Source organism: Desmodus rotundus, chromosome 6, assembly GCF_022682495.2.
Source record: "Desmodus rotundus isolate HL8 chromosome 6, HLdesRot8A.1, whole genome shotgun sequence".
NCBI classification, from domain to species: Eukaryota; Metazoa; Chordata; class Mammalia; order Chiroptera; family Phyllostomidae; genus Desmodus; species Desmodus rotundus.
This window is the reverse complement of record NC_071392.1, coordinates 80,225,781-80,238,515: the sequence shown is the minus strand read 5'-3', so window position 1 is coordinate 80,238,515 and position 12,735 is coordinate 80,225,781. Positions and strand designations below refer to the sequence as shown.

The window sequence follows — 12,735 nt, the reverse complement described above, 5'->3', positions numbered from 1 at the left end:
AGCGCACACTACCACTACTGTATGTTCGATGATGTTGCTTCCGTTTTACTTTTTCTGCCCTATGAACTCATTTAGTCCATGACCCATCTTAATCTTATGTACATGTGTCCTGCTGTGCCATCGACACTCACAGTGCTCACTGCTCCTTGTCCTCTCAGTAACTCTGGGTCCAGTTGTGTTAGATGACTTTCGGTTTTCGGTTAGACTCAACCCTGACGCCACCGTCCTTCATCTCAGACTGAAGATGTATCTAGAAATATCGCTAATAAATAATCTTATTGTTTTCAACTTATTTTATCTTTTAATGTTTATTACTTTGTCAGTCCTCACCTGAGGACATGAGCATTGACTTTAGAGAGAGGGGAAGGGAGGTAGGGAGAGAGGGGAAGGGAGGGAGGGAGAGAGGGAGAGAAACATCGATGGGAGAGAGAAACAGGGATCAGTTGCCTCCCATACGCGCCCCGACTGGGGACTGAACCTACAACGCAGGCATGTGTCCTGACCAAGAATTGAACCCACAGCCTTTTGGTTTAGGGGATGACACTCTAACCAACTGAGCCACACTGGCTAGAACTCAACTTATTTTCAGTGTAAAGGGATAAAGTAGCATCATTTAGTAAAGTAATTTGTTGGGTGGCTCGTGTTCAGGCTGCGCCATCTCCTGTTTTTCCCACTGGGCTCCCTCCGCAGCCCACTCCCTTGCTCCTATCAGAAGAGGGGTTTTGAGTCCTTCTCCATGGTCCTTCAGGCAGTGGGCAGCAAAATGAACACAGCTGAGCCCTGCTGAGTGACCTTCGCCAAGGTGCTTTCAAATGATTGAATAAGTATATTGTCACTGGACCCTCTCCACTGGGTAGGGTGCATCCTGAAAACACCACACTTCCCAGTCTGGCCCATAATAGCATCAGAATTCCAGTAAGTCCAGTTAGATTGATTTCTGTTCTTCCCATCTCAGGGAACACAAGTAAGTCTCTAGGCCTGGGAAAAGAATGTTTCTATACCCCTCTTATTTCTCAGCCTGTCCTCTAGAAACAGCTCCACAGGTGACTCACTTCCCTGTCATCCCTCATGTGTAGCTTGACCTTGCCACCTCCTCCCTGGGAAAGCCAGCTCTTCGTGCCCTCATCACCCACCTCTTCCGGGCACACATTCTCATTTTTCAATAATTTCACTGCCTTTAGGAAAATGTGAAATATGGAACGATCACTCGATATTGTGTTTCTTGGTTCACTCTTGCCCTGTTCGTGCTCCGAAAAGTGACCCTTGCGTTTTACGAGTTGGTACTCACGTCTGCGGGCCATCTGCGCCTCCGGTCTTGCTATAAATGGTAATCTGGGTCAGGGCTTCACTTGCGGAATAGGCAAAGCTCAAACAGGAAACCCCGTGGATACCAGTTTTTACAATATGCGAACCCCCATGCTCTGTGAAATGTCCAGCACAGGCAGCCTGCGGGCTCTGTGATGGGCCATAGACCCTCACATTCGCCCACCAAGGGCACAGGTGCCCCTGGCTTTGGCAATGCCGGTGACTTCAGATGGATATGGGGATTCTGTTGTTTGTGAGCCTGCATGTGCGTGTGCATGCCTTGTGGCCCAAGGTGTCATCTCGTGGGCCTCAGCGACTACTTTTAAAGTCACACTTCCCTCCTCTTTTGAAACTGAGGGGCGTCAACATGAGCTACCGGTATTTGAGATTCGACTGAAAATCCTGCCCCGCAAAAGGTGAAATGTCGATACCGCTTTCCATGGTCTACTTGCCAGACCAAACTGCCGGTCCGTCGGCCACAGCCCGAGGACCTATGGGGTTACGCAGAAATCACTCTGGGCGCATCTGTGCGCACCGTCTGCCGCATCCCAGGTAGCTCGGTCCGCTGGCTGAATGCAGACTTGCCTTTCTTCTCCCCCCAGGCCCTTCTGTTGACAAGTCATGCTCTTCCAGGCTCCTACTTTCTCTGCAGCACTTGTAACAAAGCTCCACCCAGAGCTTTCTGGATTCAAACACCCACACAGTGGGCCCCAAGTCTCTGTTGCTGCAGTTTGATTATCTGGTGACGTAGCACCTGCCCCTGGAAGGGGGGGGCCCTATGAATCCCTCCTGTATAACCCCCCTTTCTTTCCCTGACTATAACTATTTCCCTTGAATTAGCAAATGCTGTTGATCATCTTCTTCCTTATTCGAATGTCTTTTTCATATCACTCAAGACATGGGATCTCTGAGGCTAGCGTTTTGGGTGCCATTCGCTAGCGGGCTAATTCCAAACAGTGCCCACTAGGATACTCGTGAGTAACGATCTTTTAAAGGGAGGGTGAGGCCACAGCCACATGACAGCCCATGAGAAGGCCGGCGCGCCTGGCTTTGAACGGGGCCAGCCCTTGTGCAGGGACCCCACCAGCGGCCCTCCTGATACCTCGGGTAGCACAATGCTTGTAAGGACACAGTGGGTCGGTCTGAGCCACATAGCTAGTGAAGTTCAGCCAGAACCGTCTGCTGTTCTTCTTCCCTTGGAAAAACAGCCCTTTTGCAGGTGCCTGTGCCCTGATTACCCGGCAGTGGTACACTTCAGTAATCTAATCTTCCTTTTTTTTTATCTCAGGGTGGGCCCTCTGTTAACAGGGCTTTCTGATCTCTAGAGAACAGTTCTGTGTAGTTCCAGACCAAGATATCCCTACGAATTGCACTTGTCACGCTGGTGGGCGCTGGGCGTTTGCCCGGTTGATTGCCCAGTCTCAGAAGGCTGTGTGTTGCGCTACCTTTTCCAAATAGGGGTGCTCTCTTCTTCAGGAAAGCCTCGTTTTGCCATCTCATCAATAGAATGAATCACAGAACACATGAGGTGGGGGGGGGGGCTTTGTTTGTTTGGTATTGGTGTTTTGCTGTTGTTTGTTTCTGCTGCCCCTAGCGAGCCTACACTCAGGTTTGATACATTCAAATTAAAACTAAATAGAGAACAAGAAGCAGGATTTGCTCACCCCGCTCTGCCAGATGCCAGGGGCAGGATTTCCCTTTCCAGACCTCCTGGGGACTGTAATTCCTTTTGCACGCATCTCTTGCCTTCACACTATCCAAGGAGAAAGATCTGGCAAGTTAATTTGTCTCTTCTCCTACCTAATGACTTCTGCAGCTCAAAGCATCTCCGGGTTCTCATGAAGTGTCTGCTTCTGCCACCACTGCGGCACAAACCCCTGCCACACTCAGAAGCACTTACCTGTGTTTTGAGGACACTGAGCAAGAATTCTAGCAGGCAATTCCCCTGGGACTGGAATGGTATTAGTGGTGAGAGAGGACACGTAGGGATGTGGGTCATGCTGTCCCTGTGCTGAGCGACGCCCATGTCTTCTTCAGTACACTTGCTGTTAATGTCGGGGGTGCGATACATGGAGTCCTCTAAAGCCAGAGTCAGCAAACCACGGCTCTTGAACCGAATCCAGTCTGTGGTCTGTGTGTTTATTTTTTAAAAAATTTTTTAACTACCCACAAACTAAGAATGGCTTTTACATTTTATAAGGCTGTTTAAAAAGAGAGAATATGTAACAGAAACCTCATATGGCCAACAAAACCTAAAGTATTTACTATCCTGCCTTTCACAGACCAAGTTCGCCACGGGCTCTGAGACACAGGCCTGGGGCAGGGTTTCCTCTTGCCCGGGGCTAAGGCGGGAGACGCTCATTCCCCGCCCCCGCCCCCCCCCCCCCCCCCCCACATTATCTCCTAGTGTTCCCTCCGGGAGCCCAAACCCGGAGTCCGACCTCTGGTCCTCTAGCGCCATCTGCTGGTCCAGTGTTTTTCACCAGTGCGACAAACGAGAATGTTCTTACTAGTTTCAACCTCATTCTATTTTATTTTTTAAAGATTTATTTATTTATTTTTAGAGAGAGAAGAAGGAAGAGAGAAAGAGAGGGGGAGAAACATCAATGTGGGATTGCCTCTCACACACCCCCTACCAGGGACCTGGCTCAAAACCCAGGCACGTGCCCAGATTGGGAACTGACCCATCCACCCTTTGGTTCCCAGGCCGGCGCTCAATCCCCTGAGCCACACTCAACCTCATTTTATTAATGGGTTGATTGATTGAGTTTACTTCCTGAGCCCACCTATCGGAATTTAAGGTAGATTCTCCGTGTTCCACTGAGTTACATGTGTCCACACACCTCTCAAGTCTTGAAACTGCTGACGGTCAGCAGATCCCCTGTACATCACGATACCCGCCACAAATAAAAGTGACGTGAATATAGGAGCGGTAGGGATGCCCTTAGCCACTGGGATATGAGAGGGAATGGGGAGGTAAAAGGGAGCCAATTTTAAGAAATTGGCGGCAGCAGAAACAGCAGAAAACTGTGGGAAGGGCTGGCAAGTTCAGTCTGTAATACATTAGACCGGTTTTGACTCTGCCGCCCCGTGGCAAGGTGGTTTCTCTTTGTACCTGTCTGGCGCTGAGTGAGATGAATGACGGCAATGCACGGGCAGGAGGAGCAGGGTTATGGTGTTATCGTGCGGTACTCACCCGCGAAGCGGAGCCCCGTTCTTTGAAACTGGACTTGGCTTGGCTGTAAGTGTTATCGCACACTCTAGGGCAGCCACTAAAAATTGTTTCAAAAGAAGAGAAAATGCTATGAAATGAGATAAAATGTAATCACATAAAAGGCTCCATTAAAACCACAAACAGTGGAAAAAGAGTGGAATACAAACATAGGAATAAAGAACAAAGGGAACAATTAGAAAACAGTGATGAATCGGGTATGTACTAATTTGACCATATCAGTGACCACTTTGAACATCGCTGGTCTCAATGCACCAATTAAAAGACAGAGATTGGCCTTGGCTGGTGTGCCTCAGTGGACTGAGTGCGGGCTGTGAACCGTAGGGACACCAGTTCAATTCCCAGTCAGGGCACATGCTGGGGGCGTAGGCCAGGTCCCCGGGAAGGGGCATGTGACAGGCAACCACACATTGACGTTTCTCTCCCTCTCTTTTTCCCTCCCTTCCCCTCTCTAAATGGATAAAATCTTATTAAAAAAAAAAGAAGAAGAAGACAGAGATTTCCAGGGTGGATATAAAAACAAGACCCAATTCTATGTTGTCTACAAGAAACCCACTCTAAATGTAAAGTCACGTGAAGACTAAATGTAAATAGATGGAGAAAATATATACCATGCTAATACTAATCAAAAGGAAGCAGAAGCCACTGTGCGACTTTTAGAAAGAGCAGGCTTCAAAGCAAGGAAAGTTATCAGGAATGAAATGGAATTATAACATCGGGACTAGCAAACTGAAAGAAGGACCAATAAAGAAAACCAAATCAGTCCAGTGGATCAGGGGTCGGGAAACTACAGCCAAAAGAGCCAAATCTGGCCCATTGCCTCCTCCTGCACAGCCCACAAGCTAAAAACAGTTTTATATTTTAAGTGGTTGAAGAAAAGTCAAATGAAGAGTAATAAATTGTGATGTGTCAAAATTATGTGAGATTCCCATTTCAGAGCCTATATGTGAAGTGTTACTGGACAGAGCGTGGCTCGTGTGGTCTGGGAAAGTTCTGACAGAGCCCATACAGCCTGCGTCGTCTGAAATACTCCCTCTCTGGTCCTTTAAAGGAAAAAAAAAATTGGCAAGCCCTGCAATAGAACATAGGAACACAGAGAAAAATAAAGCCAACATGTTCAGTACACCATTAAGTGATGCTAGTATTAAGAGTCATCATCATCATCATCACTATGGGTAATGGATACGTTTAAAGGCTACTTCCCAAGAAGGTTCGTATTAAATGGAAATGACCAACAGGTGGTCCGGAACCAGAGCAAGGAGAGAGATCAGAGCTCAACTTCTCTCGGGTCCTTCGTGGTGCAGCCTTGCCCCTGCACTGCCCCTGAATGTAGCACTTAGGGGTGACTAGGTTTAGAAGTGGCCCAGGATGGGCTGAGGCCCACAGTCCTGCCACAAGCCTCGGGATGCCTGACCCGCGCTCTCTCTCCAGTTGCAGGGCGTCATCATGGTTGCTTCCTGTTTCCAGATGCTCGTGGGCTTCTCGGGCCTCATTGGCTACCTCATGCGCTTCATCGGCCCCTTGACCATTGCTCCCACCATCTCCCTGGTGGCCCTGCCTCTCTTCGATTCTGCCGGCGATGATGCCGGGGCCCACTGGGGGATCGCTGTCTTGTAAGTCCTCGCTGGGGAGGGAGCGCCGTCCAAGTTCTCTTTGGTGGAAGGTGACCCAGTAAGAATAATAAGAGCCCTGCACATTGGCCAACTCTGGAGTTCACAGATACTTTCATGAACATTATGATGCTTTGAAAAGCAATGAAACGGCTACTTAGAATTTATTATCACTACTGTTCATGATGTCGTGAGTACGCACAATGAGCTAACCACAGGCAGGAGAGACTATTTAGTGTAGGATTCACAGTAGATTGATACGGTCAGTCCCCTGCCTACTAGGTTTTCGCTGAGCAAATGTTTGTAAACCTCTGGCACCTGGGAAGGGTGCAAAGACATGTCCTCAGGACTCAGGCACATTACAGTGTCTCAGAGAGAAGACTTAGACACCAGGAGACAGTGACGAGAGTTAGAATGTCAGGCGTGATCAGGGGCAGGGGTGGTGACAGCCAGTGGGGGGCATCAGGACGGCTTCCTGGAAAAAGCGGCCTTAAGCATTTAAACAGAGCTTTGAAGGGACTTGAGGATGACACCAGACACTGTCATTCACTCTGCCCGTTGTGGTCTGACCACCGGTACCTGTAGAATGACCTGGGAGAGAAGACAGTCTCAGGCCCTGGCCTCACTGGCTCCAGCCGCTGCACCCATTCAGCTGCCACCCCCAAGGAATGCTAGCCCCCACCCCACTATTCCTCTTCAGCCACCAGCAGCTTCTGAAAGAGAATGCCCCCCCCCCCCCCTTTTCAGAGACGGCAGGACGCTGCCCGTGCTGCAGAGCAGGGCCTAGAAGGGGACCCTGCAGCCGTGGTGGCTCAGCGTCCTGCACCCTGGCTCAGGACGGGGCCCCAACTCACCAGGTCAGGTGTGGTTTCTGTTCTAGGACCGTCTTCCTCATCACGCTGTTTTCCCAGTACCTGAAGAACACCGCGGTGCCCGTGCCCGTGTATGGACGGCAGAAGGGGCTTCACATCTCTAAGTTCCAGCTGTTTCAGGTCTTCCCGGTAAGAAGCACTCCCACCCCTTCCACCCTTACTTGACTCGCCTGGAGAGTGAGGGGCCTCCTGCACTCTCGGGTGACTCGCAAATCAAATGCTCCCTGTGGCCTCTGCTCTGTGACCTTCCTCAGTCCCTCTGCGGTCTGCGGAAACACTCCCTCACCATTGGGGTGATGCTGTCCCAGTCTTTCTTCCCTGCTTCTCTCCCAGGAGCAGAGCACCCTGCCCCAGGTCGCTGCCCTGGGCACAGGGTGGGGCAGCCTTCTCACATTTCCTGGGCCATCGTCCGATCGAGTTACTAAGGAGGCCACCAGGCTCACTGCTAATTAGATAAAACTAGGGGCCAAGATGTTTAGATCAGGTTCTTTCTCAGTGGCTCATGGGTAATTCAAGTGCTGTGAAGATGATGGGACCTCCAGTGCCTTCTCTGTTGCATTTGTAGCACACTGCCAAGGATGGGTAGCTGTCAGCCACACACGTGTTTTCAGGTTTAATTGAACGGTGACCTCCATTTCTTGCTGTAAAAAGATACTTCCACATAGTGATCTCATCGAACCCTCACACCCCTGTAGGCCAGTGGCTCTAAAATTCAGTGTGCGTACGTATCACCTGGGGACACCGCTAAAAATACAGATTTCCAGGGTTTAGCTACGAGAGATTAAAAATCATATTTCTGAGGGCCCCGCTCTGAGAAATGCTGCTTCAGGCTCTACAGAGCAGTGATTGTAATTCCATTGTACAGATGAGGAAACTGAGGCTCAGAGAATTTGAGCCAAGGTCATGTGACCGGCCAACAGTAGAAAGGGAGACAGACTATGTAATAAGTGCCCACTTTAGCGGACAATCTGCCTCTATTTGACGCAAAGGCTCCCCATTGTTTATTTTCTATGTTCCTTTAATGTGCTAATTATCCACCACACGCTAAGCTAAATTCCCATTGTCGGGGAGGGGTTGGCAGGGGCTGGGGCAGGCGCGGTGGTGAAGGCGGCTTCCTCTGGCAGGTGCTGCTGGCGCTCTGCATTTCGTGGCTCCTCTGCTTCGTGCTCACGGTGACCAACACCCTCCCCTCGGCCCCCACAGCCTATGGGTACCTGGCCCGCACCGACACCAAAGGCCACGTCCTGAGCCAGGCCCCCTGGTTTCGCTTCCCTTACCCAGGTAATGAGAAGATGGGGACCCTTCTGGCCTGGGACCCATTTCCTAGGACTGCCCGTGGGGCCCAGGGTAGGGGATGGAGCATTGAATAGGGGCGGAGGTGGGCTTTCCTCCAAGGAACCTGACAGTGAGGCACAGGCCCTAGGGAGTCCTTATCAGACCCATGAGAGAAGAAGGAAACCCCTGGGTTGTCTTAAGACTCCTCTGGAGACAGGGCATGGTAGCGAGAATGCTGGGGCACTGCGTAAGGCTGTGGACGGTGGCTCCTGAGGCAGGCGGGGCACCTACACCTGTCACTCAACGTATTAGTCTCCGAGTTCTCTTTTAAAAACATTTTTTACTGTATTTTTTCCTTTACCATTTAGTCCCCTCACACCCCCCGCCCGCCACAATCACCACACTGTTGTCCATGTCCACGAGTCCTTTTCGTCTCCCATTTCTGCTGTGGCAAAGTAGCACAAACTTAGTGGCTTCCAACGACCCGTATTTATTATTTCGCTGCTAGACAAGAGGCTCCCTCTGAGCCGGCCTATGTCTTTCATCCCCTCTCCGCGTGTTGCTCAGAGTCTGTGAGCCTGGGAGCAGGGCGAGGACAACGAGGTCCCCACCTGCTAGCTGGACCTTTGCGTGTCCTCCTGGATTCGGTAGATCCCATACAAGGGAGGCCTGGGACTGAATGAAAACGCTTCTGGGGAGACAAGTTCAAGGCCATCCCTTAGGCCACTCCCGGTCTCCTTTCCCTGCAGTTCTTGGCTCAGGGTGTGTAGATAACCAGGTTCCAGGGATGGCTGCCCCGGCCTGTGGACCAGGGGGTTGGGGCTCCCTGAGTAAGACTCTCATCTCCCAAAGGCTTCGAGGTCTTTCTGGGAAGATGCTCCATTGCTGCTGCTTCTTGTGCACAGTGATCTCAAGGTCAGGGCTCTGACCCACCCTGAGGGAGGAATGGTAGAGCAGGAGTCTGAGCCAAATTCTCCGGACAGTCGTGGGGTTGAAGACATGCTGCCCAGTCTTTGAAGCCTTCCAGACACCCCTCCGGCAAAGATGTTACTTGGGGTTCAGCAGCCTGTTATCTTCTGGGTTAATACTGCGTCTGCATTGCGTTTTCAGGACAGTGGGGCCTCCCCACCATCAGCCTGGCTGGGGTCTTTGGGATCATCGCTGGGGTGATATCCTCGATGGTGGAATCTGTAGGCGATTATTATGCCTGTGCCCGGCTGGTGGGGGCCCCACCCCCTCCGAAGCACGCCATCAACCGCGGCATCGGCATTGAGGGTCTCGGCTGCCTGCTGGCAGGGGCCTGGGGGACCGGGAACGGCACCACCTCCTACAGCGAGAATGTTGGGGCACTGGGAATCACCAGGGTAGGTGGCTCCTGGGGCAGGCGGGGTACCTCAATCTGCCACTCAACGCATTAGTCCCCTATTTCTGCTGTAACAAATTAGCACAAACTTACCGGTTTCAAACAACCCAAACTTAGTATTTTACTGATGTGGAGGTCAGAAGTCTGACACGGGTCTCTGGGAGCTAACATTGGCAGGGCTGTGTTCCTACCTGGAGGATCCAGGGAAGAATCCATGTCCTTGCATCTTCTGTCATCTAGAGCAGAAGTCCCCAACCCCTGGGGCCGTGGGCTGGTACCTGTCCGTGGCCTGTTAGAAACTGGGCTGCTGGGATGAGGGGTGGGAGGGGAGCTTGTCTGAGCCCCGCCTCCTGGTCCCCGCCCCTCGCCCCCAGTGGTGGAAAAACTGGTCCCTGGCGCCAAAAATGTTGGGGACAGCTGATCTAGAGGCTGCCTTCATTCCTTGGCCACCTGCCCCCCCCCCCCCCGACCCCCGCCATCCTCCATCTTCCAAACCAGCAACTCTGGCCTCCCTTCCATAGTCACATATCCCTGAGTACAGCCAGGAAAGGTTCCTGCTTATACCTATTCATGTTATTACATCGGGCCTACCTGGCTGTCTCAGGATACCCTTTCCAACTCAAAATCCTCACAGTCATCACCTCTGTGAAGTCTCTTTGGCCATGCAAGGTAACACGTTCCCAGGCTTGGGGGTTAGGACATGACCTCTGTGAGGGGCCAGCATTCTGTTCAGCGTACTGCCCTTCTTGGTGCTGGCCACTCCACAGGCAGAAAGTCTAGCCTGGCAATTGCAGATATCAGTGGCTTTGAAGTGCTGAAGAAATGTTTTACTTTCCAAGATTTGGGGGTCAGAACTCCGAACCTGAATATTCAGCTGCCACCTGGTCACACCCTCATCCTTTCCCAAAGGCACCATGCGGGAGCAGAGGGGGCTCGCTGCCGAGTTAGGAGGTGCTGCTCTTGGGAGTCTGTCCAGAATGCTGATGGAGGTGCCCCGGGAGCAGCGAAGAGGCCTGTGCGGGCGTGTGGCCTGGCTGGTGCTGAGCTTCTCGTCTTGATGTCCCTGAGTGCTGCAGGTGGGGAGCAGGATGGTGATTGTCGCCGCGGGCTGCGTGTTGCTCCTGATGGGCATGTTTGGGAAGATTGGGGCTGCGTTCGCCACCATCCCAACCCCCGTGATCAGAGGCATGTTCCTGGTGATGTTCGGGATCATCTCCGCTGTGGGAATTTCCAATCTGCAGGTGAGCCAGGCGCCCCTGGGCAAACAGCAGCATTTCCTGTCTTGAAAGGAGCTCGTGGGGATTGAGGTGAATGGAACAGGGCTGGGGAAGGGGAGGCGCAGGGACTCCCTGGTCCCAGTAACCACACTGCTCCCCCACCCCACCCCACCCACCATGGAAGAAAGACATAGCTAGAAGCGTCCCAAACTGGAATTGTATCGATTTGAATTGGATTATCCGAACCACTGAGCTCCCAAAGTCAAGTGGGAATTAGGGCTTGGCTTGTCTGCTGAGAATGTGGGTTGCTCTGAGTTCAGCCCCCTCCACTGAAACCTCTGGTGGCAGTGGGAGGGGAGGGGTACTCGAGGGATGTGAGGTTGGCGTGCAGCAAAGGTGCTGAGGCTCCAGGCTGCTGCGGGGGCCTCTCTCCCACAGTACGTGGACATGAACTCATCCAGGAACCTGTTTGTCTTCGGCTTCTCCATCTTCTGTGGGCTCGCCATTCCCAACTGGGTGAACAAGAACCCTGAGAAGGTCCAGACAGGTGATTCTCCATCCTCTGGACTGGGACCACTCCAGGGGCAGCACCCGCGGGGCCCTATATCCCTGGGAATCCTTGTCACTTTTATCTCCACGCCAGGGATTCTTCAGCTGGACCAGGTCATCCAGGTGCTGCTGACCACAGGCATGTTCGTTGGTGGATTTCTGGGCTTTCTCCTGGACAACACCATCCCTGGTAGGGCTCACCTTCACTCTGTAAGCTAACAGTTTGGGTGTGGTCAGCATTTGGGCCACTCACCTTGCTTCTCCAGTCCTGATTACACCAGGTCAGGCTGACCACAGTCAGAGCGGGCCCTGGGTCTGGGTGGGGTCTATGGATCTGTATTAGTTTTCGAGGGCTGCAATCACAAAATACCGCAGTCTGGAGCTTAAACAACAAAATGGACTTTCTCTGAGACTGGAGGCTGGAAATCTGAGATCAAGGTGTTGGCAGGGCTGGTTTCTCCTGAGGCCTCTCCCCTGGGCTTGCAGACAGCTGCTTTCTCACGGCATCCACACCTGCCCTTCCCCTGAGGGTGTGCATCCCTGGTGTGTCTCCATGTGTCCTAGCCTCCTCTTTTTATAAAGGCGCCCATCAGATTAGTTTAGGCCTACCTGAAAGCCCTCATCTTTAACTTAGTCATCTCTTCTCTGGTCGTATCTCCAAATACAGTCACATTCTAACATGCAGGGCCTAGGGTTTCAACATGCAGTTTTTTGGGGGGGACACAATTCAACCCATAACAGGGCCCTAGGGTGCCCTGCACCAGAAGCACCAGAAGCAGAAAGAAAAAGACACAGCCCCAGAGCTCTTGGTGAGTCTAGTTGATGAGGGAGAGAGCGTGGGTATTCATTCATTCATCCATTCATTCGTATTTCGATGAAAACTCCTCGAGCACTTGTGTTTCAGGGGCTGTGTACAGGCATACGAGTCTTATTGCACTTCACTTTATCGTGCTTCACAGATGCCACGGTTTTGTTTCATTTTACAAACTCCACCAGCAAAAAGATTGTGACTCATTTTATTAGGATACTCATTTTATTCTGGTGGCCTGGAACTGAACCCACAATACCTCGGAGGTAGGCTTCTGCTGCAAATACAAAACGCAGAAAGACACGCCCCCTGCCTTCCAGAAACCCACAGGCTAATGGCAGAGAGAGACAAGAGCAAGCGACAATTACAATACAGGGTAATAAGTGTGAGGATGAGCAAATGGGGTCTCTAAGTGCTGAGGAGGGGGAAGGTGGAGAGCTCAGAGCTACCATCGCCGATGGCTTTCAATGCCCCCTTCTTGACCCTCCCACAGCCTCTTGAAAG

General features: G+C 51.8%; 1 protein-coding gene across 4 annotated transcripts in view; it reads left to right on the top strand.

The window, feature by feature from the left end:
- LOC112299847 (solute carrier family 23 member 1) overlaps positions 1-12,735 on the top strand; it is a 44,945-nt gene that overhangs the window by 29,297 nt on the left and 2,913 nt on the right. For 3 of the 4 annotated variants that reach the window (XM_045191103.2, XM_045191101.3, XM_045191100.3), the window contains 7 exons: positions 5,969-6,150; positions 7,028-7,148; positions 8,144-8,300; positions 9,405-9,658; positions 10,734-10,898; positions 11,313-11,421; positions 11,518-11,613. In XM_045191103.2, coding sequence (XP_045047038.2) covers positions 5,969-6,150; positions 7,028-7,148; positions 8,144-8,300; positions 9,405-9,658; positions 10,734-10,898; positions 11,313-11,421; positions 11,518-11,613 — 1,084 coding nt within the window. The remainder of the gene's footprint in view (positions 1-5,968; positions 6,151-7,027; positions 7,149-8,143; positions 8,301-9,404; positions 9,659-10,733; positions 10,899-11,312; positions 11,422-11,517; positions 11,614-12,735) is intronic. The other variant, XM_045191102.2, reaches the window with a different exon arrangement.